Source organism: Protopterus annectens, chromosome 17.part0, assembly GCF_019279795.1.
Source record: "Protopterus annectens isolate FY-2018-M chromosome 17.part0, PAN1.0, whole genome shotgun sequence".
NCBI lineage: Eukaryota > Metazoa > Chordata > Ceratodontiformes > Protopteridae > Protopterus > Protopterus annectens.
Genome location: NC_056751.1, coordinates 252,659,198 through 252,686,325, shown reverse-complemented (window position 1 = coordinate 252,686,325; position 27,128 = coordinate 252,659,198). Strand labels below are relative to the sequence as shown.

The 27,128-nt window shown below is 43.2% G+C and overlaps 1 protein-coding gene across 1 annotated transcript in view; it reads left to right on the top strand.

Annotated features, from left to right (window-relative positions):
* The window catches only part of TCP11L1 (t-complex 11 like 1), a 969,080-nt gene that overhangs the window by 160,751 nt on the left and 781,201 nt on the right, over positions 1 to 27,128 (top strand). The window contains exon 3 of the mRNA XM_044059530.1: positions 13,504 to 13,636. Within this exon, the coding sequence (XP_043915465.1) occupies positions 13,504 to 13,636 (133 nt within the window). The remainder of the gene's footprint in view (positions 1 to 13,503; positions 13,637 to 27,128) is intronic.

Here is a 27,128-nt window from a genome sequence, read left to right as displayed (position 1 = left end):
CAAAAGAAAAATTTGTTTTTAATTGTTCAGTGAATTGTAATACAACAAAATTAGTATATTTAGCAACATGTACAGTATGTACGGCATTTTACATAGGCAAAACGATGAGGAGATTAAAGGATCGTATTATTGAGCACAAGTCAGAAATAAAAAGGAAGGTACCAAATAATGGTTTATTCAAGCACATTATGGATTTTAGTGCGCATACTTTCAAATTTAGAGGGGTAAATGTATTATTGTACTTTCACAACCCAAGATTGTGTTGGGAAATGTGTTATGTAGCTGATCTACTGCAAGTTTGCTTTGTTCTGCTGTGACAGTTCTCTTTTCTTTGCTGTACGGCACCTCCCCTTTCCTGTTCTGCAGGTAGCTGCTAGCAGCCTTGTTAGCTATTGTCTATGGCCCACTGTGACTTCCTAGGTGTTACTCATTTGTACTCAAATTACCATGTGCAGCATTTCCTTATTGTCTTCCTGTATCCTTCCTGTTTCAGCTGTGATGCGCACCACTCACAGTCGTTTACCGGGTTTCGTGTGTGTTTTTATCCACGTTCACATGAACTTTTTGTTACCTTGTGTGCTGTCAGCTAAGCAGGGCTATGGCTACTTCCACACCCGTATCCTGCGGCTTTGCTTAGCAACAGGCAACCTGGATTAGCAATGATCCAATATGCTTACAGCTACAGTGGCGCACCCCTCTCTTGATGTCATGTTTACCTCCAGGCCACTCCTCAGTGTTGTACCGCTACGCCGTGTGGTACATTCTTATGCCAGCTGGGCGTTTGTGATTCAGTATTACTTGACTCATTTGCATGGCATTGACTACTAATTCCTAGTTACCGCACGGAACACTGTCACAGACCCTTAGCCATGGTTGTGGTGTAGCATGCGTGCCATTGACTATTATGGGGATGTCATGAATTGTGTTATATTGTAGTTTTATGGCATCTAAATATATTTCCTTGTGATCCCGTTTATGCACAGATGCACTGCGGTTGTACTTTGCGTTAGTGTTGCCATGACATTAAATGTTATTTTTTATATGTTGTGCATGTTGTTTTATGCCATTGGCTATATATTTAGCCATCGGCATATATTAACATTATAATATGTAAGTTTGGTCCACTTTCATGGCTCCAATTTTATGTTTCACAAAATGTAAACCGTTTTTTTGGTTTACATTTCTTCATGCTTACGCTACGCCTGCACCACTTCATGAATCGCTATATACCTTCATTTGCATGAGACACTGCTGCGCATGGGGTAATTAGCATACATGTATGCTGGTAGTGCGTGTGGAAACTGCTCGTACCTGAATTGCTCGGCAGCCATATTTGGTGCTAGATCACTAACGCTACTCCGGCGCCTGGCGCAAGCTTCATGAATCCCTGGGTTTATCTGTTATTAATTTAGCCGCACAGTCATAGATCCTATTTACTTCTGATATATCCCACAAATCTCATTCGTTTTATCAAACATCTAACTTTTTGTGTTTTATTGACTGCCTATAGTCTTTATTTCAATGATTTTAATATGTCTGTCCATTTCTATTAAATGAAGCAGCTCTTCTCTTAGATCATTTTCTTTTAACTGAGGGCATATTCTTTGTTCTCCATTTCCTGCGAGCATTGTATAGAAAGTTCCAGAGCATCTTCCTTTGTCATCCATTGCTCCTTCTTATGAGAGCTCACTGGCCTATCACTCCACAACATCCACTGCATCAGAGTCGCCGCAGTTTCCTATTCCTCCTGTTGCTGTGCAACTCCAACTGAACGTTTGTAATGGTTTCCTATGAAAGGTTCCAAAATATCTTCATATGGCAACTGATCAGATGTTTCCCGCTCCACTAGTTTTTCCTTAATTTGGAGATCCATTGCTTTGTCTTGCTGTGATGTTATCTGAGTTAGATTTTCTACACTAAATCCTTCACTTCACAGGTAATCCCTAACCTCAGTTTCTATTTCCTTAAGGTTTCCTTTACTAATTCTCTTTTCTAGGTTAACTATTTGTTTTCTTATTTTTTGAATTTTGAAATCTTCCATTTCAGGATATCTTTGCCTGTATTTCTCTTCAAATGTCTTTGGTGTTGCTCTTTTTTATTGATTAGATGTTATGTGATCCTATCTCGCCTACATTCTGAATGATGGGTTCGGAGCCGATCCCTCGGCTCCGACTCGGCACGCTTATGCCAAAGAGCGAAGTCTCTTATTGGCTGAGCTTACTATATCCCAGGATGCACCACCAACAGTCCCCCAGATCTCGTTTGCCGCTTAACTGCAAGGACGTGGTCTCGAGCTGGCTGGGCTGAGTAGCTTTTATTACTACTTTTTCTGTCAGTTTTTGTGCTTATATTTCACAAAAGCCGTTTTAACGGCTATTGCTTTTGCTATTGCTGTGTTCGATTGAGTATTGGACTTATTGTGTGTGATTGGGTAGAGTTTGTTTTGGCGCCCCTTTCAATCCAGGGCCTTTTCGATTAAACTCTATAATTGAACTTTTTACTGTGTTAAAGTTCCCGGTTTGTACATCTAAGGTTGTGTTTACATAGTTTCTGTAAGCCTTCGGTTTTTTTTGTCTAACCGATTCTACAGTGGTTAAATTTCCTGTCAGGAATTGCTAACATTATGTCTCAAGCCCCTAGGCCTTCGGGCTTTAAAAAATGTATTAAGTGTGCATTTAAGATGTCTGTTACTGATGACCATCTACTTTGTGTTTATTGTTTAGGGGCTAAGCACTTGCAGGAGTCATGTAGCGTATGTCACGCTTTTTCCTCTAGGGTCCTCCAGGAGAGGAAAAATAAATTAATTCTTAAAGGGTTGGTTAAACCCTCTTTTGAAGAAGCCTTGTCTTCCTCCGACTCCTGCCAAAAGAAAGGGCTTCGGCTCCGACCAGTCCGTCGGATCCGACTGCCAAGAGACCTAGGCAGGCCTCTCCTTCGGCTCCAAAGACTTCGGAGCCGAGGTCGGAACGGTCTGCCTCGATGCCTCCAGCATCGACTCCGGACTCGGGAGCCGATTGCTGGGGCATCGAGAGGCGGGTCACCTTCGTCGGCTCCACTGCTCTCGGAGCCGACAAGGGTCACCCGCTCAGACACTTCCTCCTCGGCGCCGAAGTCTACCTCGGCACCGATGGAATCTGGTGTGTGTGTTTCCTCGGCGCCGATTCTCATCGAGTCGCCGAGCCGGTCCCCTAGTCCCTTGGGGCCGAGGAGAGGTCTTCTCGAACCCGCTCTGTTTCCTCTCGGTCTCGAGAATGTCGGATTCTGATATAGACAGGGTGCTCCAAAGACTTTTCCAGTCCCCAGTCTTCCAAAAATTTGTTTCGGCTCCGACCCAGTTGGCTTCGGAGCCGATGGCCATGACCCATCCCATTGCTATTCCTCCTCCGACTGCTTCGGCTCCGCCGTAGCAGGTGCTCTTGGAGCCGGTGCAGATCTCAGGGTCGGCTCCCACCGTTACTCCAACCCGGCCCTCGGGTCCGAGTTCGCACGGACTTCTTCGGCTGGACCCGAGGGTGATGTTTCGGGACCGATGCTTTCGGTTCCGAGCCTCCCTCGGTGCTTGGCTGCGGGACTTCCGTACTATCATGGCCGGAGACTGGACGCTCCCAGGATTCGGGAGGTCCGGCTTTCAGAGCCATGAGGAGTGCCTTGGCCAAATCCTCTTCGCCATCTCTCGGTTTTACCAGCACCTTCCCTGGGCGTGGAGACTGGGTCTTTGGTAGTTCCCTGTCTGTGGCCAGCGGAGCCCCGAGGCCTGAGGTTACCCCATTGGGGTTCCCTCTTCCTGAGGGTTTTCGAGTCATCTCCAGAGGAACCCCCAAGGAAGAGATCGTGCAAGAGGAAGCACGTGGACTCCCGAGTCTATCACATCGGACACGGATATGGATGATGCAGAGGGTCCCCTAAGTCGTCCTCTGATGATGTCTCCTTTGCAGACATCTTGGAGATCCTCAAACAACGAGGCGGCTGGATGTCCAAACCCCTCTGCGGACGAATCAGTGCTCCTCAAGGCCTTTGGGGCTCAGCCCTCCGCCTCCTGGGTGTCTCCGCCTCGACGAGCTTCTGGATTTAGTTTGTCGAGGCGTGGGAACACCGGATACTGTGGAACCAGTCCCTTCTCGTCGAACAAATTCTTATCTGCTCCCCGAGAAGGAGTTCCTTACTAAAGGCGTGGCTGTAGATGCCATGGTGGTGGCATCTGCTACACAGCAGGACGTGGCAGAGGCTTCAACGTCCATCCATCCTCCTAATAAGGAGTCTAGGAGTATGGATAGGTACGGAAGCGCACCCTGACTTCAGCGGCCTTTACCTTAAGGTCTCTGAATTATTTGGCACATTTTACTAGGCTTCAGAGGGATCTGGTCAAGGAGTTGTCAGACTCCTCTCGGTAACCTACCTGAGCAGCTAGCCCAGTCCGTTAGCTCTCAGTTGGCTATCCTGACGCCAATTGCTAACTCGTCCATGAGGCTCATATCCTATGCGGCCAAGGGCGGGTAGAGCGGCAGGCACAGGCGTGGCTCTACGAGACAGGCCTGGCTCCGCTTGTGTCAGTTTCATGGAGGCCTTCAAGTCTTCCTTCGCCGACGCTCCCTTTGATGGGTCCTCTTTGTTTGGTCCCAAGGTGAAAAACACCCTTACCTGCTGTGAGCAAGAGGGAAAACGTTATCTGCCGAGGGCCGTTATTCCACTCCCTTCGGCCTTACCCCAAGGCCAAAGGAGGGGGAAAATGTGGTTCCGGAAATCTCGCAAGTTTTTCTCCCAACAGCAGGAAGATTCCCCGTCCAGAGGCAGAGGGCGGGGAAATTTTTCAGGGAGACGCCGTCCCAGAGGCGGCAGAGGGCCCGCAATTCTGGAGACCGCGAGTCCTTTCGTGGCTCTTCAGCCTCCCACACGACATGAGGGATTGCCCGGCTGTGCTGCTCGAGCCAGTCGGGTGTCGCTTTTGCCAAGCACCTAAAAGCCTGGGAGTCAATCACTCAGGACAGATGGGTGCTTCGGATAATTGCCGGAGGTTACACCATCCCATTCAAATACTCACCCCCTCCATCCAAGAGAATCCCGGACCCACCACCCAGTCAAAGGGAAATAGCAGCCGCAGAAGCTTCAAAGCTGCTACAAAAGGAGTCATCCAACCGGTCCCCACAGACCAAATCGGATCAGGAAATTACTCCAGGTTCTTTTAGTGCCAAAAGACAGGGGACCTGAGACCAATATTGGATCTCAGCAGACTGAACCTATCCGCTACGAAATCCAAATTCGAATGGTCACGTTGCAATCCATTCTCCCGTTGTTGGAGAAGGATGTTTGGATGTGCTCCATAGACCTCAAGGACGCCTATTATCACATACCGATACTTCAGGCGTCCAGGAGGTATCTGCGCTTCAGCCTGGGAGCCAGTCATTACCAATTTTGTGCTCTGCCCTTTGGTCTCACCACAGCCCCCAGGGTGTTCACCAAGTGTTTGGCAGTAGTGATGGCTCACCTGAGGAGCCTTGGATTCCAAGTGTTTCCCTATCTCGACGACTGGCTCCTGACTGCCACCACCAGACATCTACTTATGGACAACCTCAAAGCCACCGTCTCCCTGGGTGTTTCCCTGGGGATTACATTCAATTGGTCAAAGTCTGTCTTGCTGCCCTCTCAGCACATAAAGTTTATAGGAGCAGAGATAGACTCAAGATTGATGCGTGTCTTTCTTCCGGCCGACAGGATCCGAACCTTACAGGGCCAAGTTCAAGCTCTGATCTCGAGATCCAAAGCCCCAGCCAGGATGGTCCTACAGGTTCTAGGCTCAATGTCTGCCACGGTACTTTTAGTTCCTCTAGCAAGGTTACACATGAGGATTCTTCAGTGGCTATTATCAACTCAATGGTCCTTTCAAGCTCTCCCCCTCAAATCATCACATCATGATTACGGAAATATGCAAAAGGGACCTGCGCTGGTGGCTTCAGACATCCAACTTAGATCAGGGCAAACCTTTTGTTCTCCCCCCTCCAGCGGTTACCCTGACGACAGATGCCTCCCAGATAGGGTGGGGGGGGCATTGTCTGGGCAGGCTAGTTCAGGGCTCCTGGCTTCCGGACGAAGCTCTTCTCCACATCAACGTGTTGGAGATGAGGGCTGTACTTCTATCCCTACAGGCCTTACACAAGTTCCTTCCTCAGGGTATCATCGCCATCCACACAGACAACATGTCGGTGGTTTGGTATCTGAACAAACAAGGAGGGACCAGATCATCCCCTTTGCAGAGAGGCCATGAGAGTGTGGGAATGGGCTGTAGCTACCAACCGCTTCTTGGTAGCGACCCACATCCCGGAAAGTCAAATGTATTGGCGGACAAATTAAGCAGGACAATTCTCTCCTCACGAATGGTCTCTAAACCACACAGTAGCAGCCCAGGTTTTCAAGAGATGGGGGACGCCGTGCTGCGACCTATTTGCGACTCCACAAAACACCAAGTGCCAAAGGTTCTTCTCCTTGATTCCACATCAGGAAGTACCGGCCATGGATGCTCTAGCTCAACCCTGGCCAACAGGGTTGCTTTATGCTTTTCCTCCAATCCCACTCCTTCCCAAAGTCATTCAAAAAGCTTCTCAGCTAAGGTCTTCAATGATTCTGATTGCCCCATACTGGCCTCGTCAAATATGGTTTCCTTACCTGAAAAAGCATGCGGTGGACGATCCGTGGACCTTAGACCTGATCCCGGATTTGTTAATCCATCAGTCGGGACATTGGCATCAGTCCCTTCAATCTCTGAAATTGACAGCTTGGCTCCTCCACTTCCGACCTTAGTCAGGAGCCACACACTAGACCCGGAAGTTGTTCACATTTTGTCTTCGGCCCATAAACCCACCACTAACAAATTGTACCTCAGTAAGTGGAAGAGGTTTGCTATCTGGGCTCAACTCAAGGGCTTAGACCCTATCACTGCTCCTGTACCAGAGGTTTTGAAATTCTTAACATCCCTATTTAATCAGGGATCTTCTGTCTCAACTATTAAAGTTCAACTAGCTGCTATCTCTAAATTCCATGAATCCACGGATCCTCCTTTGATGAGCAGCAGGCTATGCAAAACATTCATTAAAGGTGCGAGTCTGTTAAGACCACCAGTATTTCATCCTGCACCCCGTGGGATCTTGATTTAGTGCTCGTGCATTAACATCTCCCCTTTGAACCGGCTGCTACTTGAATTAAAATATCTGTCATGGAAAACGGCATTCTTAGTGGCTATTACTTCAGCAAGAAGAGTCTCAGAGCTTCAAGCCCTGTCTATTAAACCACCATATCTCATTTTTCACAAAGATAGAGTATCTCTTAGGCCTAATCCATCCTTTGTCCCAAAGGTCTGCTCTAGTTTCTGTCTTCAACAATCGCTAGAACTACCAGTTTTCTTTCCAAAATTCTCTAATGAGGCAGAATACACTCTCCATAAATTGGATGTTCACAGGCAATTACGCTTCTATTTAGACAGGACCCAGCAACTTCGTAAGTCAGACCAGTTGTTTGTGTCCTTCTCAGATAATAAATTGGGCCAAACCATCACAAAAGCTACAATCTCAAAATGGATCAGAGATTGCATAACCCAGGCCTATTCTTCTTCAAATAAGCAACTCGCATCATCTATCAAAGCTCATTCTACCAGAGCTATGGCTACTTCTATAGCTTTTCATTCTAAGCTCGCCATTTCGGAAATTTGTGCTGCGGCTACCTGGTCCAACCCGCACACTTTCATTTCCCACTACAAATTGGATGTGGCATCTAAAGGACGAGCTTCATTTGGTTCCACGGTACTCAGGAGTGTTTTCCAGTGAGCCACCCAGGATTCAGGTGCTAGGGACGCTGTCCCATCATTCAGAATGTAGGCGAGATAGGATCACATAACATCTTTTAGTTATGTACTCACCATAACTTCAGATGTTTGGGATCCATCTACTACATTCCTAATACCCACCCTTCTTTCACCTGCCTTGCAGATCAGAAGAGATAGAACGGTTTTGAGCTCCACTGTTTTTATCTTGTTTCATCTGACGATGTTATATAAGCAGGGTATGCATGTGTGCATGTATGCGGACAAACTAGATCTGGGGGACTGTTGGTGGTGCATCCTGGGATATAGTAAGCTCAGCCAATAAGAGACTTCGCTCTTTGGCATAAGCGTGCCGAGTCGGAGCCGAGGGATCGGCTCCGAACCCATCATTCAGAATGTAGGCGAGATGGATCCCAAACATCTGAAGTTATGGTGAGTACATAACTAAAAGTTTTGCTTTCTCCTTTGCATAAATATTGCACCATATTAAATCTCTCTTTCTTCCCATGTACATAATTCTTAGATGTCTCCTGCTCATTCTGTTTCTCCTTACTTTGGGAACTCGTTCCATCATGCTGTGATGTAACCTGTGAGACTTTTGGACTAAATCCTTCACTTGGAAAGTAACCCATAACTTCATCTTCTATTTTTTTTAACTTGTACTTCACAAAGAGGGAGCATAGAACAGATTTGTAATCTTATTTTTTTTTATTGTGAATTTTTCCATATCTGGATGCTGCTGCCTGTATTTCTCTTCGAATATCTTTGGGGCTGCCTTTTTTGTGTTGATTATTTTAGCTTTCTCCTTTCCATAAATATTGCACCATATTAGATCTCTTTCTTTCTCATGTCCATAGTTCTTTTTGTTTATACCTTTTCAAAAGTGTCTAGATTTTGTTCTTTATATTTTCGCACTTCCTCAGTCCCTTCTCTTCCAAAAGGCTCAAGGTTTCTTGGTCTATATAATGTTTCTCACAAATCTGTATTAAAGAACACACATTTTTATTTGAAGCTTCTGACAGATTTTCTTGGAGTATTTTTCTTTCCTCTAGTTTCTCTCTTAATCTTTTTGCATATCTTCTGTCTGGAAATTCTGGCCTTTTTACATAATAGTAACAACATATAATTTCTTTCTTATCCTCAATAGTCCACTGTAACGTCTTTAAGGCTCTAAGGACAACTGTAGAACCAAAAGTACGGAAACTGGTGCAGGGCTGGATAAACTTCAGCACAGCTCGAAGAGTAAAAATATCTTTAATTTTGTGTTGCACAAAAAAAGAGAACACACACAAGTTAAGCGCATACAGACTTCCTCAGAACTAGTAACGATGTGATTTTACAAAAGTTTAAATAGCAGAAAATGGCGCCAAAAAATATATATAATATATTTAAAGGAACATCATCCTATTGTGTTGAAAAAGCATAGCACTTCAGTCCATAAAAACATAAATATTGTGTATAAAAATGTTAAATACAGAAATTTATAAAAATTGTTAAAATGTAGTGTAATACATTGATTATTTAATGTACATGTAAAAAACACGTTGAGGTATGAAATACTTAATGAATAATGAAAACCTATATAAATACTAAACTATATATGGGAACTACAAAGAAGACAGTAACTGATAACTAAACTAATATCAAAAAAAGGTTTAATACTAATACTATCATTGATACCAGGGAATCTAGTTGCATCTGTGAGTATTTGCCAATAACTTTCTTTTAATGCCAGTGACATCTTCCAGTTACCTCCATAAGGTTGGCAAACTACCTGGTCAATAATAGCAAATCTAAATATATGTTGTTCCCCTTTATCACATATATGTCTATATAATGCATTATTCCTATCTTTCACTTGTATCTTATAATAATGTTCATAAATATGTTTTTTTAACTGTCTTTCAGTTTTACCTATATAAAATGCAGGGCAGGCTGTACAGGTGGCAAGGTATACCACCTGTTTTGTGTTGCAGTTGCCTGCCCTGCACCAGACATATGTATGATTCATATCTTCAAGCTTAATATGTAATACTTCATTAATACGCCCACATTGCCTACAACTTCCACATTTCTTGGTCCCTTTGTGGGAAGTATTATTACTTACATAATTACTTGCTTTTTCTAATAACCTTAACCTCTCTTTTTTTGGCCGATCAGTTTTTATGATTTTTGTGGACTGCTACTTCCCTTCCCCTGGGCCTGACCTAGCCCCATTGTAGAAATGTTTCCATGGCTTGAGGATTCTAGTCATTTTTTTCAGTCCTGGCACCAGTGTGCCTACCAGGATTATGCACTTTTTATCCTAGGTCTTGTGCACCCAGCCATTTTTTTTTATTTTTTAACCTACTTCTGTCCATGATATATGCTTTATAAAATGTAGTCTGTATATCAGTGTCATCTTGGTGAGATTTTGTGAAAAGCAAGATCCACCTCGTGAAGGTACTCACCAAAACTTGAGGAAGAATTCAGTTCCAGCAATACTACTCTCCTTTGTTTGCTGACTTCACTCCATTCCGACCCAAAGTACCATGTGTGGGTTTTATGGACCTTAAGAGTTCAATGGTACCAAATGTCAGATCTGCTGTCTCAACCTGTATGTCCTTATGTGTGCAGTCATCAACTTTGCTTGTGTTTGTGCATGACCAGTCCTTTGCAGGGCTACTCTTTTATGTCTGTGCTACCCACTGTCATGGTTGCAGTAGATGCATTGGCCTTGAGGTGGGGAAGACTGTCCAAATTATGTGGATGATCAAGAGGCATCTTTCCACATATATTTCCTTGAGACAAGGGTAGTTGGAGAACTTTCAGGATCTCCTTTCTGAGGGTGTTGTTGGCAACAAATTAGTTTCAGTTTATCAATACCCAAATGAAGAATAGTGCCATATTGCTTGGGCTGGTCAAAACAGGCAGTATGTACCATTTTTTTTCCTTGTCCACAGCTTTGGTGACTTTCTAAGAGAAGTTCATTATTTATTTGAGCAGATATGACCTGCCCTCGACAAATCCAAACTGCTTTGGATCTAGTATTTAAAGATTTCCTATGCTTTTATAACAGCGATGGTAATTTTTTCCATGTGGTATATAAACTGGGTGGCCTGTTTTTGTCTTGTGTCAGGGACCAGTGAGGTTATGAAAATGAGCCTTGTCCTGACTTCAGTTTTTATTAGCAGTGCATATCTCAGCACAGACCAGATCACTTGCAAACAAGGTCACTTGATGTTTGTTGATACCCAACAAATGGCCCCTCGATTACTTTTCTCATTGAAGACAGCCACACTGCAACTTCTTTGCATCCCTAATAAACATGAAATGCACAGCAGCTTTTCTGTCCACAGGGACTGATCTAAAGGGTAGTGTAGTGCATTACTAGTGCTCATGATTTCTATATGTCTTTCCCCTGTATAAATTGATTATACATTTTCTGCAAACTGTGGTCTGTTGTCTCACTTACCTGGCAAGCCTTCATCCAGTCTTTCAGTTCTTGAGATTGACCTGATGGTTTCACCAATTCATTGATGGGCAGGAACCCTGCATACCTATTAAAGGTGATCCAGCTCCCTACAGCAGTCTTACTTGACATCTGTACCTGTAATTCTTCAGTATCTAGCATATATCTTGGTTAATTAGTCAAGTTCTTCAACTTTAAAGGTTCAGTTGGTAGCATTATCTAACTTTCATTAGGATCTAAACTTTTCTTGTCTGGCTTCCTTGAAGGTCTGCAAGCCATTTCTTTAGAGGTGTTTTCTTATTTGTGTCCCCATGGAGAAACATAGGAATATATACTAGGCAAGTTATCACAGGTACCATAAGATACTTAGCCATATGTAGCTGTAAGCAGACAACCTTAAAAGTCCATGCCACATTTTTCAAGCATTTAATAGTGCTTACCTCCCAAATAGAGCAAAGCTATACAGGGAGGGAACCCATTCCTCCGTGGGACATAAATTTTGCTTTAATAAAACTAACAGTGCTTCCATTTAAACCTGCAGAGAGAGCAGACATCAAGTTACTGACCTGGAAAATATAGTTATGAAGGCTATTATTTTTGCACTAAGGATCTTTGAACTTTGAGCTGTATCATGTCAATCCCCCTTGTGGTTTTCCATAAGGACAGACTTAGCCCTGCTACTAATCGAGCATTCATGGCAAAAATAAGATTGGATTTAAACTTACACCAGTAATGTCAGTCATCCCATTTTCTTTCTACATTTTTCTAATAAAGTAGAATGCTGGTTGTGTTTTCTGGATGTTCATAGACAACTCCAGAGCAAACTTGATAGAATCAAAGATAAAAGATACTCAAAAAAGGATGGACAGGTCTGTCTCTTTTTTGTTTCTGCTAGACTAGGCAAAGTCTGAGGTCATTTTACCCATGTTGTTATCAGAACATATTCTATTGTGTTCCACTAAATAGTGCAAAATTTTGCAAAATAGCCATTTCACAAGAATTGTTTCTGACTTTTTTTAACCTATTTCAGGGATTCTTGTGTTAATATATTTGCTGCTGTCATGTGGGCATCACTGCACACTTTTGCAAGACACTGTAAGTGGGGATGTAATCTACAGGCCCAAGTCAGTCTTAGGAGCCACCACTCTCCATGTTATTCTGTCATGAATCATTTTACTGTAGAGTAGCAGCTGTGGGCTCTGTCCTACCATTAAAGAGGTTGGACTGGATCATACAACATACAGAAGTTTTATGCACATTTTTGTATATTGTTTTTACTGCCATGTTTGCCAGCCATCAGTCCTTCCCTTAGCTGGACAATGTCAATTTGTTCTTCCACTCTGGGGATTCCACCTGAAGCTGAGGCGAGAGCTGCCTGATTGGGGGGGGGGGGTCTGTCATGCATGAAATAGCTTTGTCCTATCACCAGCATTCTGTCAGTGAGATAGTTTGTAATTACTTATCCCTACCCATGACAGCAGGATGAGTGAATCACATTACCACAGTGGCCCACAATGCCCTATCCATGTGAGTATACATTTCCATTGGTGGCTTGGTGAGCCTTAGGAATGCTCTCAGGGCATCACTCCAAATTGCAACCTTTCCTTCAAAGGATATAGGAAGCAAGTGCAGATAGCTGTGACCCTCCCTCCCCACCTATCCTTCATGCCAGTGCCGGCAAACACCAGAGTTGCTAATTGAGCTCTGGTTACCTGCCATATAGTTATGGATTTATACCTTTATGCCACTGGTTCTGGTTACAGAATTTGCATACGTATGGGTTAGATCTTCATGATTTGTGTCTGTTCACTTCAGCATATCCACCTACGTTCCTCCTCCCATCTGGGTATACCCTTGTGGTAAGACTTGGGCAAGTCTACCTGGGGCTTGTATGATGGAGTGTGACTATATATAGCATAGGCAAACTTGATCTGGAGAGATGAGGAAGTGTGATGCATTAAGGAAATGAGGGAACAAGTCTGAGCTTAGGAGAGAGCTATAGATGCCAATATGACTGTGTACTGCGACCAGTTCTACTGTTGAAGTTGATGGACATCCGTCATGAAGATCTAACTTTATGAGAAACAAAACATTCATTTTCTCCTCACTGAAGAGGTACTACTTTGAATGTAGCTTTATCCTAGATCTTGTAATTTGGCTTCTGTGAACAGACAGTTATTGTAAAATGTTTTACTTGTTTACAGCAGTTAACTTCAAAGTTGTACATTTATTATATTTATAATAGCTAGTCCTCCTAAGTTTGTATCGGTGGAAGAACTGATGGAGACAGCAAAAGGTGTGACAAAGATGGCCTTGGCTCATGAGATTGTGGTGAATGGAGGCTTCCAGATTAAACCCCCTGAGCTCCCCGAGGGCAGGTAATTGTAGTTTTCATATAAATTTTGTGTTATTTTAGTTACCTTTTTCAAAGACTACTTTTATTGATTCTTATAGATGCTACTCATTTACAACAGAACTTTTCTTTAAGTGGGTAAAGAGACTTCCAAACTAGAACAGCATTTAAACCTGTCAAGACCCAGCAAGGCAACATCCTGTTTCATTTAAAAAAAATGTTCCCTACTTTCAGGTTGTGCAGCTCACTGTATGTTACAATGAGTAAGATGCACTGGAGGCTTACCCTCCCACTTCACACACGACATATTTTTATTATTGCAAACTACATTGACAGTATACATAGCTTTGCTAGGTCTGTAGGAAACCTGCCTTCTCCACCATAACAAACATGGCGATATTTGTAATTCATACTCGGAATTATTTGGATATTGTATTTAGGATTTTGTATATGTGTAACAAAGTAGTTAAAATTTATAACCTAAATATAACTGTATTTTTCACGTAAAGCTTAATTTATCTGTATTTCTTTACCAGACTTTAAGCAGGAGTTCTGTTCCAGTTTTCAAGTTTGTGTGTGTGTGTGTGTGTGTGTGTGTGTGTGTGTGTGTGTGTGTGTGTGTGTGTGTGTGTGTGTGTGTTTGCATGATTTATATAACACACACACACACACACACACACACACACACACACACACACACACACACACAAAATGTATATTTTTTAGTAACGTTGCATTATCAAAATTATGAGCTTGGTTTACAAAAATAAATAAGCAACACTTTTACAGATAAAGGTAGAAAAAATGTACTTTGTGAATTTGACCAAAATTATGGTAGGTATTTGAAAGATATGTAGGATATCTGCTTAACAGATTGCCAATGATGAATACAGTAAAGTGTGCCCTAAAAGGTACATAACCCTCTGTTTTTTTTTCACTGAATGGCATTGTACAGTGCTAAAAATCAAATTCAAGTTTGTGTTTTATACAAAACACCAGTTACAATTTAGTAAACAAGAATGCACATATATCAATTTAATATACAGATAACTTTCCCCACGCCATCAAAAGCCATTTCGAACAAGTCTTTAATGCTTGCTTAAAGCTTTCTGACAAAAGGCATTCTCAAAGTCACTGAGATAGCAAATTGCACAAATGATGGTCTTGGTAGGAAAATGTATGAAAACCTGAAATCTCATAGGTTCATAGGTGATTACTAGCCTAACAGCCCCAAGATGACTTTAAGTCTAGTCATGTATTTGTATATGTAAATGATGGGATAATTTACCCAAGGGCATATAATGATGTTTGGGTGGTAGGTAGTTTACAAGCTGCCTGTATCCAGTAAGGGGATGGATGCAAGTCTACAGTAAATTTTCAATTTCCTAGTTTTCCAGGTTGCATTTGAATCAGTTAGGAACGAGCTCTGCTTCACATGGATGGGGAGACGTGCTCCAAAGGAGGGGGGTATTCACTGAGCACGTCTGTTCCTACAGCTTGCTTTTGTTTGTTACAAATGTGGTTTATGTCTTGTATCAGGCATTTCTAATGTTGTTAGACTTGTTGATGTACAGCAAGTCTCTTGATAGCTGATCAAATGATGCCTTATAAGCCAGGCACAGATCACCTCTCAGTAGTCTATAGGAGAGTGTGTATAAATGCAAGGCTTTGAGATTATCTGCATATTCCATGTGGTTTACTCCTTGTATACTTTTTGTAAGGAACCTCTGTGAGCATTCACTTGTTGCATATTTCTGGTGAGGTACATACCAGAGAGAGCACTATACTCTTTCGTCCCAATGAGTTAAGCCCTTTAGATTGATTTTCTTACAACAGTAGACAAATTGTGGTCAAAGGCCAAGCCAGCTGTGTACATATGTTCCCAGTTCCCTAACAACTAGATCTAATCTTAGGGATGTATTGCCTGTATGATAACTGCCAAGGAGGCTTATTTTCTGAGAGATGCTACTATGCATTTTTTGGCATTTAGTTTTAGACCATGACTCTGGCAGCAATTATTTGTTTGTGATGAACCATCTTGGAGAATATTAGTGTCTTGCAGTTGTCAGCAAACGGGGTCAGTCAGAAACATTTAATGTTAGCTTTGACTTAGTAAAAGTAGGTACCAAAAGGAGTGGCCCCAGCTTCAAGCCCTGAGGAACTCCACTGATGACTGGCCTTTTTGTGGCAGTAGTTCTCTATCCTGAGTACATGTGTAATATCCGAGCCAGTTGGCTTTCCAATGGATGACTTAGGGGTTTACTCTTGTTTTCATGAATTTAACAATACCCAAATGAGGAATAGTGGCGATTGCCTTGGCCAGGTCAAGATAGGTAGTATGTACCATTTTGCCCATGGCTGCAGCTTTGACTTTCTCAGAGAAGTCCACTAGTTGAGAAGACGTGACCTGCCTTTACAAGTCCAAGCTGTTTTGGATCCAGTGTTGTAAGATTTCCTGTGTCTTTATAATATCCATGATAATTCTTTCCATGACCTTACATATGTGACTAATCAAAGTTCTAGATCTGCATTTACTTAAGTCAGTAGATAGCCAGTTCTTGTGCAGAGGGATAACAGTTGCATTCCTCCATTTTAATATACGTGAAGCCAGTTTCTTGGCTAAAGCTGAACAAGGATCCAAGGTTACAGATGAGTCGTGTGTCATACTGTTTAAGAGGCATTCCTGGATATTATCAGGGCCCATAGTGTTCACACTGTTTGAGACTTTGTAATGAAGCTTGCAAGCAGTACCAACAGGGTATTCAGCTACAAAATGTATTAAGACAGGCATTCTACCCTTATGGATTTCAGTTTAGCAAATGCTTCAAAGTATGACATTTTACGTGTGTGTGTGTGTGTGTGTGTGTGTGTGTGTGTGTGTGTGTGTGTGTGTCTGTGTGTGTCTGTGTGTGTGTGTGTGTGTGTGTGTGTGTGTGTGTGTGTGTGTGTGTACATACTGAAATGTATATGTTTTGACTTCTGTTCTAATGAGAGCTTAGTAAGATATTCTAAGTCATTATTGTAGCCTGCATGCTGAGCAGAAATTCAACATAACACCATTGGTAGAAACTTGAGTATAAAGCAAAATGCCAGACAAGTGATATGAAGTCATTGGAACCTCTGTGTTTGGTGTCTGTCATATGTCATTTCCCCTAGAGATTTTATTCTCAAAGACTAAGCCAGTTAGCAACAGGGTGCTTATTTACAAAATGCTTCTAAGGCTGCTCTTTAACTAGACTTCCAACATTTCTCCACACTGATGAGCTTAATTTCAGCTCTTTCAAAGTAAAAATAGAAACCAACAAAAAGGAGTGTCATTGAAACTGTTTAGGTAAAATTCCATTACTGGCTTTTAAGTGTACTGCATAGATGCCAGCATAGAAGAAATTTGAAGTACTTTATAGGTTCATATGTGTTTACTGGGCTATGAAAACCACCAAAAAAAAGGTTCAGAGAGAACAATGGCTGGGAAGGATCCAGCAGCTGTTTAGCAAAAAGGCAGTTCAAGCTTCAGATTTAGTTCGAGATTTCTTTTAGTAATTTAGAGGAAAAATAAATCAAATGTACTCAGAGCTGATTCAAATTAAAGGAAACCTCAAATGTAATATCAATTCAAATAACAAAGGGCTGAAAAAATAGAATAAAGTTTAACTAGCTATTCAGATGAACTGATAAAACTAAAAAAAATCAGAGGTTGAAATGAAGAAAATGTTGGCTGTGAATGAAGCTGCTCAAGCAGATTGTTTCCAAAAGTAGTAGAGTTAGAAGAGAGTGTGTGCAGAGAAAAACCTGAGATTTTCTTCTGAACCAGAACAGAAGGAACAGACTGTAATTAATTTAAAGAAAATACAAACAAGCAATTGGACTGGTGTCCCATAGCAGGATTTGTTAATTGAAAGGTCACTTCAAATGAATGCTCCAAAGCTGGCCATGAGAAAGCAGCCAAGACCTATTATTAGTATAGATGAAATCATACCAGCAGAAAGAGTGGACTGACAAAACTGTGGCAGAAGAGAAAAGTATTAAAAATCTGAGACGGCAGAGTGTTTGTGGAAAATCATTATTCCCTGTACACCAAGCAAAAGAGACTCAAATTTATGCCAGCAGTCGGAATGTCGAGAGGCAGGTGTACAATTCAAGCTGCTGTATCCAGCCATCTTGAGAGTACTTTGTCTGGAGGATCAAGGACCTTTGCCGATGCAGAACAGGCTAAGGAGGAAATAAAAAAAGTTTATCCAACAAAAAGTGAGCCAGCAAGGAGAGGGAGACTCTGCTTCTCATTATTCTGACAATAAGGCTCACGGAGAGACTTTGCAAGTGATTCCTTTTCCGATGTTCCAAAGAAAAATGCACAGGAATTAACTGTAAGAGTCAAGAGTACCTTTGACTTGAACCAGAGTCCAGTTTTGGGAGGTGATACAGAAGTAGACCAGCAACACTGGAATTGATGCTTTATGGTTCATAGGTTCATAGGTTTGTACTAGGCTATCGGCCCTAGGGCCTATGCAAGCCTAGCCATAACAATTCCCTGGATATTTCTTCCCACAATATTTACTTCTCTGGGCCCCTGTCTAGCAGGGCGACTGACATGATCCCCGGGGTGAATTTCCTGTCTCCCATCCAATCATCAAGGTTCCTTTTGAAGAGGGCCAATGAGGCGCTCTGCTTGACATGTATGAGCAGTCTATTCCAGAGTATGGGGAGTCTCTGGGTCAGGAACCTATCCCTCCAGCATGTTTTGTTCATTGTGAAGACAAGGTTTAGATCCCTGGAGCGTGTGGCTCTGAGGGATTGGGATTTCTTTAAGTGGAGCATGTCCAACAGCTCAGGGTTTGACATGGCCTTGTATGTTAAGCAGAGATCGCCTCTGAGTAGACGATATGCCACAGAGTATAGCTGGAGTTTTTTTAGACGGTCAGCATATGGCATCTGCTTTAGGCCTGTGATTCTTTTAGTGAGGTATTCCTGTGGCCTTATGAGGATAAATGTGTTATGATCTCACATTTGTTCACTAATCACATCTTTGAAATATGACTGCAAATAAAAGTGCCTGAGAAAAAGCTGGACTCTTGTTGACTTTGTTAAACTCATGAATGGACAGTAAAGCATATGCATCACATTTGTCTTCAGTGTTTAGAAGGTAACCATTTGAAATGTCAAGGTCTGCTAGACCAAGTCCTGAAACAGAAAGACTAACTGGGTGGAAAAAAAAAACGGACTTACATATACCAAGTCGGGGATGGCTGCTACTTAGAATATTCCCCCTTCTCTGTGGTATGGTGATCTCTGAGTTGGTTTATACAAGTTCAGGGCCACGGGGGGGGGGGGGGGGGGGAGTGTTTGTCTTCCTGCAGAAAAATGAGTTGAAAAGTCGAGTGATGTTAGATATTCACACTTCTCCTGTATTTTCAATCTTCTTACTTTGTTCTGTCTGCACTCAGTGTTATGAGTGCTGACAATTAAATAGAGAGTCTGTTTAGAAGGACACTAAAGGGGAAAAAGAATGAACTGTAAGCAAAATATTTTTGTAATTACTAGTTTTAGTATAAAACATTTCATGATGTAAACAGCAGTCAGGGCCATTTTAAATGTGGGGGGAATTTTGTCTGTGACTTTTGTATGTGTCAAGATACAGTAAACCAGTATCTTTAGTAGCAAGAAGTACAGTATCCAGTGCTGTCTATCTTTGTTTAAAGATCCGACCTTTGCAGCATCACTGAAACTTCATGGATCTAGGACTTCAACTCCTCCCATACCCATAATTTGCATCACTCTACCATAGTGTCTCAGATCTCATTTGCCACTTGAAGCAACAGACATGTTTTCTATGTTGGCATCTTTATCAAAAAAATGATCTTTACTGTGTGTTTAGTATCCTTTTGATCTCTCCCACCAAGAGACTTGTCTCTCCAGGTTCCTTATCTTGGTGTTTTTGTGTAGGCTATAGCATGAGATATATATATATAGGTTCATAGGTTTATACTAGGCTATCTGCCCTAAGGCATTTATAAGCCTAGCCCAAATTTTTGTGGCTTACGCCACCCCTTATATGAAAAAATACTGTGCCCATTAGTTTGTTGTGCCTCTGTCCAGCAGTGACACAGAGATGATTCCCGGGGTAAACCTACGATCTCCCATCCACAGGTTTAGATTTCTCTTGAACAGAGTCAGCGAGGTGCTCTGCCTCACATGGACCGGGATTTTATTCCACAGCATAGGGAGTCTCTGAGTGATAAATCTATCCCTCCAGCACGTCCTATTTATATCCGTGCTAAGGTTTAAGTCGCTTGCTCTAGTGGTTTTGGTGGATTTGGATTTTTAGAGGTGGAGCATGTCCATTAATTCCGGGTTGGACATGGCCTTGTATGTCAGGCACATGTCACCTCTGAGCAGGCGGTATGCGACTGAATAGAGCTGGAGTTTCTTCAATCTGGCAGCATATGACAGATTTTGGAGTCTCTTTATCCTTTTGGTGAGGAACTTTTGGGGTCTCTCCAATTGCTGCAGATGTCGGGTGAGATACATCCCGAATGGGGCATTGTACTCGATCATTGGTCTGATAAGTGAAGAGTACAGGGGAACAATGACCTCACTAGATCTGGATGTGAATCCCTTCATGATCAGGTGGGCAATGTAGAAGGTCTTTCTAACCACTTTAGCAACGTGAGTGTCAAAAGAAAGGCCACTGTCAACCTGGGTCCCCAGGTCCCTGATAACCTCTTCTGTGCTTAGTGGATTGCCACCTATATGGTAGCTTGGGGTTACCTTGTTTTTCCCGAAGGGTATGACTATACATTTTTGGCGTTTAACTTCAGGCCATGGCTCTGGCACCAGCTATCTGTTTCCGTGAGTCCCTTCTGAAGGATATCCGTGTCCGATGCACTTTCCACTATGGCGCCCAGTTTGCAGTCGTCTGCAAACTTTATCAGCCAAAGTCCTCCCATGTTGGCCTGTATTTCTGAGAAGTAGATGCCAAACAATAGGGGGCCAAGGACCGAGCCCTGTGGGACACCACTTGTGACCGGCTTGGAGTCTGACATAGCGCCAGCAACTCTAACCCTGTGGGTTCTGTCCTTAAGCCAGTTTGCAACCCATCTTGTGATATATGGGTTTACATTTAAGCTGGTAAGTTTTTCTACAATACCCGAGTGGGGTATTGTGTCAAAAGCCTTTGCAAGGTCAAGGTAGGCTGTATGGACTGTCTTTCCCTCATCAATGGCCTTGGTGACTGTTTCGAAGAAGTCGACCAAGTTCAAAAGGCATGATCTTCCCTTGACAAAGCCAAACTGGGTCGGGTCCAATGTCTGCAAGTCCCTATATCTTTGTTTATGAGCTCCATTATGATCCTCTCCATAGCTTTGCAGACTAGACTTGTTAAGCTTATGGGCGGTAATTACCAGGGTCCGTGAGCGCCGCCTTTGTGGAGTGGGACCACAGTTGCCATACGCCATTCCTTGGGCACGTATCCTGTGGTAAGGCTGAGATTAAACAGCTGCCTTATGTGCGGGTTTAATTCCTCATTTAGCTCGTGTAGCACACAGCCGGGGACACCATCCGGTCCCATTGATGCTGTGTTTTAGCTTTAGAGAGCAGCTTTCACCTGCGCATTTGAGATGTCCGGGAGGCTACACTCGGCTGGGATAGTTATCTCTCCTTTAGGGGAGAGGGGTGAAGTTTGCACTGAACCTGTCTGCCAGTATGTTGGCAATGTCTGTGGGTTCAGTGATTTTTGTATCATTTTGGACTAATTCTGAGCATATCTGGGAGTTTCCACCCAGGTTCCTAACATAGCTGAAAAAGGCCTTATGATTGTCCTTTGAATCCATGGCAATTTTTCTCTCAAAATTGGCCTTAGTTGATTTTATGAGTGCTCGTATTTTTTTACTAATAATGATCAGGGGTGACTTCCCTTTTATGGATTTTGTTCTATCATGTAATAGCTTTCTCCTCTTTTTTTATATTGTTTATATATATTGTTTATATATATATATATATATATATATATTTTTTTTTTTCATAGTTTAGGGTTAGGCAGTAGCTACTTCTTTGTGGATAGCTAGATGTTCTTCGTGTTTCACTGTTGCAGTCATCACACTTGGGTTATCCTGCCAGGGGTAGCCCTCAGTCGGCCCAAATACCAGAGGCTTAGTATTTCTGCGTCAGTTGTTGTTGCTTTAGGACTGACATTAGGTCGTCAGGGATATAAAAACAGACAGCCAACACCATTACATCAGTCTTTCTTGCCAAGGAACCCGAAGCAGTTCGCACGAGTGCCGGTCTGTCGCTACCTGAGTTTTTGTTTCCGAATTTGAATCATCCTGAAGTCTTCTAAAGTCAAATACTCCCATTGGGGATCCTTTTTTCTTGCTCTAACCAATGTCAGAAAAAGTAAACTATTGTCTCACCTGTGGAAAGCAAATACCACACAGAGATTTCCATTCCTATTGCGTCCCCTTTTTAGGCCCAGACCACGACATACCTCGCTGTCAGTTTTGTGCTTTGTTCAGCGCCCGAACTATTCATCATCAAGCCCTTATTGTAGCTAAATACTTTTGTTCTTGATCTCTGTATTCTGAAATGGCTTCGCTAAGCCATCTGACTACCGATCTTCCAAAAAAAGTAAGGATAAAGACAGAGGCAGACCGCACAGGTCCAAAACTGCCGACGATTCTTCCGTTAAGCTTAGTCGCCAGTTCGCCTGTACTCAGTGAGGCGCTTTCGCAGCCTCTGATTCCCGCTTCAATGGATTTGCAGAACTCTACCGAGACCTGTTCGGAGTCCAGTATGCCATGAGGCTCTTCTTTGACTACAGAACCTGTGGGTGTCTCTACCTTGGATGGGTCCAGAGCCGCTGTGCAGGCACAGGCTTCTGAGGAAGTTCTTCGCATTACCGATATTCTACACAAACCAATGACTTCTTTCGCGTATTCGGTTCTTTCTAAAACTACCGAGTTTCTAAGGCCAAGATTATGAGCTACGCCTAAAAAAACAACTACCCAAACTCAAGCGCCTCCTTCCTTGCCACAATCTCAGTTGCTTAAAATGATCAGATGATCATGCTGATTAGGGGAAGCCGGCCTTCCCCTGCTAAAAGAAAAAGTGACTTATCCCCAGCAGCTTTACCTGACTAAGAGTGCAATGACTCTGGAGTTTCTGATTATGAAGACATGCCTTTATCTGCCTGTGAGGATTCAGATGCAGAAGAATCCATTCCTTCAGCCTCCCCTCCACAGGATTTTTCTTTTGGTGAAACCCTACATACATTGAGAGAGCATTTCCACTGGGAATGCCAGGATTATCCTCAGTCCAAAAAGAGGCTCAGGGAATTTTTAGACTTAGCATAGCACAGACCCTTAGCTATTCCTCCTGTTCTGGATGTTGTGGATGATGTCTTTATATAATCCAGTCTAACTCCTGATACTTTACCCCCTGCTCCAAGGAAACCTGACAGGTACTATAGAGTCCCTGACTCTCACAAATTTCTCTTCAGAAATCCTACCGCTGACCCAGAGTTCACCTCCCAAGGACCTAAAGGAATAAAAGCTACTACAGCTAAGAATCTCACCCCTTCGGGCAGGGATTCCCGAGCTTTAGACAAATGGGGTAAAAAAGTATATACCTCTGCAGCTCTCGCCATTAGAGCATTGAATTGTCAGTTGCACATGCTGAAATACCAGCAACATCCTATGGAACTTATTAAGCAAAAAATATCCACCTTTCCTGACTGTGCAGAAAATAAAAGCATTACAGGAGCTTATGCATTCTGCAAGCCAAGTCAGCAAGCATACCCTGCAATGTGGGTGTGATACCCTAGAAGCATCTTGCAGGGCAGCAGTCACAGGTTCTGTACTTTAGAAGGCATGCCTGGCTTAAGGAGCAGACCTTGCCAGACCATGTCAAATCAAAATTATTGGACGCTCTTCTGAACAAGGACAATCTGTTTGGCACCAAAGCAGAAGAGGTTTTAAAAAAGGATGGAAGAAAAGGCTAAGTCAATGCAGACAGTCAAAGATTTTTTGCAAGTGCAGCCTCCAAGATTTAGTAGGCATTGCCCCTCAAAACATTGGTTCTTTCCAGCCCTCTCAAGGCCATCTCAAACTAGACCCATGGGAAACAGCACCCCCCCCTAGATTAGTCGCAGGGTATGCAGAGATCTAAGCAATGGAGTACCTCCACTGCTAAAAAAAGGGAGTGCTAAGCCACCCCCTTACAAAAATAATTCACAATGACTTCTCAGTTCCACTCCTCACCTCTGCCCAATTGCTTGTGCCCCTAGGAGGAAAACGTGCCCACCATGCAAAAAACTGGACCTGCATTACACAAGACTATGGGTCCTCAACATGGTATCCCAGGGGTACAAATTTTATTTCCACATGCTGCCAACCCCAAAAGGTTTCCCAGACCTTCCTCCAAACCAGTGGGCAGAGGCACAAAACCACGTTCAGTCCCTGCTGTCCATAAGGGCAATTCACCCTGTTCCTGCAGAACAGATAGGTCAAGGTTTTTATTCCAGACTTTTCCTGCTACCCATAAAAGAGGGCACAGAGCACCCAATCTTAGATCTATCCATTCTAAACACCTTCCTGGTGGTACCAAAAATCAAAATGCTCACCCTACAGCAGCTTCTCCCTATGCTGATTAAAAATGCCTGGTTAGCCACCTTAGGCCTCCTTTAGGTCTATCTGTACATCCCCATCAGGGACTCCTACAGGAAATATCTGCGTTTCAGGGCAGGATCTATGCATTATCAGTTCTCTGTACTTCCCTTTGGTTTATCAACTGTTCCCAGAGTTTTCACAAAATGCCTGGCTCCCAGCCATTGCCTGTTGCAGACCGAAAAATATTCAAATTTACACTTAATTGGACGACTGCCTGATTCAGGCAGACAGTGAGGAAAAGCTGTTGCAGCACCTGACATTTGTAAAGGACCTTCTAACCTCCCTGGGGTTACACGATCAATGAAAAGAATTCCAAACTAGTCCCCAGTCAAAAAATTGTATTCCTGGGAGCAAGCTTGAACAGAGCATCCCAGATGGCTTTCGTTACTCCAGAAAAACAAGCCTGTCTGACAGGCTACTTCGCTCAAATGGCCACCAGAACCGAGCTATCCGCAAGGAAAATCCTGCAGGCTGTAGGGTTCATGGCCTCCTGCATTCTGCTAATTCCATATGCCAGACTGCATATGAGGAAACTTCAGTGGTACTTAAAAGTCTTTTTTGCCAACATTCTCAGGACCTGGAAACTGTCCTACCTATAATACCTTGTCTAAGGAAAGAGTTTCTTTGGTGGGCAGCAGCATGCAAACACAACAAGGGACATCCCTTTACACAACCCCACGCCACACAGACCCTAACCACAGACGCATCAGACTATGTTTGGGGTGCTCATCTGGACGACAGGTGCATTTAGGGCCACTGGAGCCCAAACCGAATTCATCTGCACATCAACCAAAAAGAAATGCTAGCTGTTCAGCATGCTCTGACAGCTTTCAGATCCCTACTCTCACCGGGGCCCCTTCTAATAAAAACCAACAAGACCACAGTGATGTGGTACATCAACAAGCGGGGGGGAACCCACTCTTATCCACTCTGCCATCTCTGCATATTACAGCACTGAGCCACCTCTCTTCTCTCACCCTCTCATCAAACAGTTCCTGAGAGGGGCTAACAACTTAAGGCCACCAAGAAGAACCTGCACCCTGGCTTGGGACCTTTAATTTTGTGTTGGAAAAGCTCACGCTACCCCCATCTGAGCCTGCAGTGTCAGCATAGTTAAAATTCCTCTCTTGGAAAACAGCCTTGCTTCTGGCCATCACTTCATCTAGAAGAGTGTCCGAGCTACAAGCACTTATGGCTGTGGAACCCTTCTTATTTTTCATGCTGACAGGGTCCCCTCAGGACTAATCCAACTTTTATGCCTAAAGTGGTGTCCAGTGTGGTTCGCAACCAATCTATCCATTTGCCCACCTTTTTCCCTAATGCTCAAAATATGGGGGAAAGGATCCTGCACTCCTTAGATGTGCACAAACAGCTCATATTCTACCTGGATAGGACTAAGCCCTTCAGGAAATCTGACCAGTTACTAATCAGTTTTGCATCAGGGGCAGAGGGCAAAGCCATATCAAAATGAAACATCTCCAAATGGATAGCACACTGTGTCCATTTTTGTTACAAACACCATGGGAAACCACCCCCTCAGGGGGTCAGAACGCATTCCATTAGGGCAACTTCAACCTGTACAGCCTTTCTCAGAGGAATCCCTACCAGGGACATTCTGGAAGCTGCTACTTGGAGTTCTATTCATAGCTTCACCAAGCATTACCACCTGCCTATATTTTCCAAATCCAGGGCGGGCTTTGCAACAGTCCTGCAGGGCATACTAGCCAGCCCAAACTCTTCTTGACTGCCTCCACCCATTCTTCAGCTTTGGGAATCAACCCAAGTGTGATGACTGCATCAGTGAAATGAAGAACATAGTACAGTTGTGTACACTTACCGTAAATGTAGGGTTTGAGTGTATTCACTGTTGCAGTCCAGGTTTCCCACCCTCTAGCCCCCTTGTCTCTCTCTCTCTCTCTTTATCTCTCTTTCTAACCCCTTACAGGGCTACTGGTATTTACTTTTTACTGGTGGTGTTTTTCCACCATAACTTAGCTCCCTGTTTGGGGACTCTTGACATTTGGGGCAAGAAAACCTAATGTAATGGCGTTGGCTCCCTGTTTTGATAACCCTGATGTCCGTCCTCAAGCAACAGCAACCAACGCAGAAATATTAAGCCTCTGGTATTGGGCTGACTGAGGGCTACCCCGGCAGGATAACCAAAGTGTGATGACTGCAACAGTGAATACAGTCGAGCTTCTACATTTATGGTAAGTGTACACAACTGTACTATTCTGCTTTTTCGGTGTGCTTTTATTATGTAGTACAGCCAGCAATAACACAGTGATAGTAATATCAGTTAGTGTGTTCGAGATATTTGACAGTTGGTTTTAAGAAGTGTGCTGAATGCAGTCACAAAATCCCCCCCTCAAGATCCACATTCTTTGTGTCTGTTGATTTGGGCTTTGCCCATCTACACACAAATTGTGATACCTGTGCTTCTTTTGACACTAGGGCTCTTCAAGCTCAAAGGAAAAATTAATAGTAAAATGTCTTCCTCCACAGATAGGGTCTTCCTTTCAGGCTGCATCATCTTCACCCACTGCTGCCTCCTTTCCGGCCAAAAAGCAGGACAAACCCAAGACCAAAGACAAAGGCAAGCGAAAAGAGTGTAGTGAAAAGGAGAAGCTAGAAAAAGAAAAGCTAGAAAAATCTAGAAGACGTCTCCAAATCCTATTGATCTGATGTTGTTAATCTTCGTTCATTCCTTACTGATGTGTTATCAGTTCCGTCCTCGGAACCAAGCCAGCCAATATTAAGTTTGCATCAGCCAAAAACTCTCAAGCCAAGGTCTTACCCAGAATGCTCTGCTCCCTGTTACCTCAGATCTCATTTGCCTCATTGCTGAACAGCCGTGTC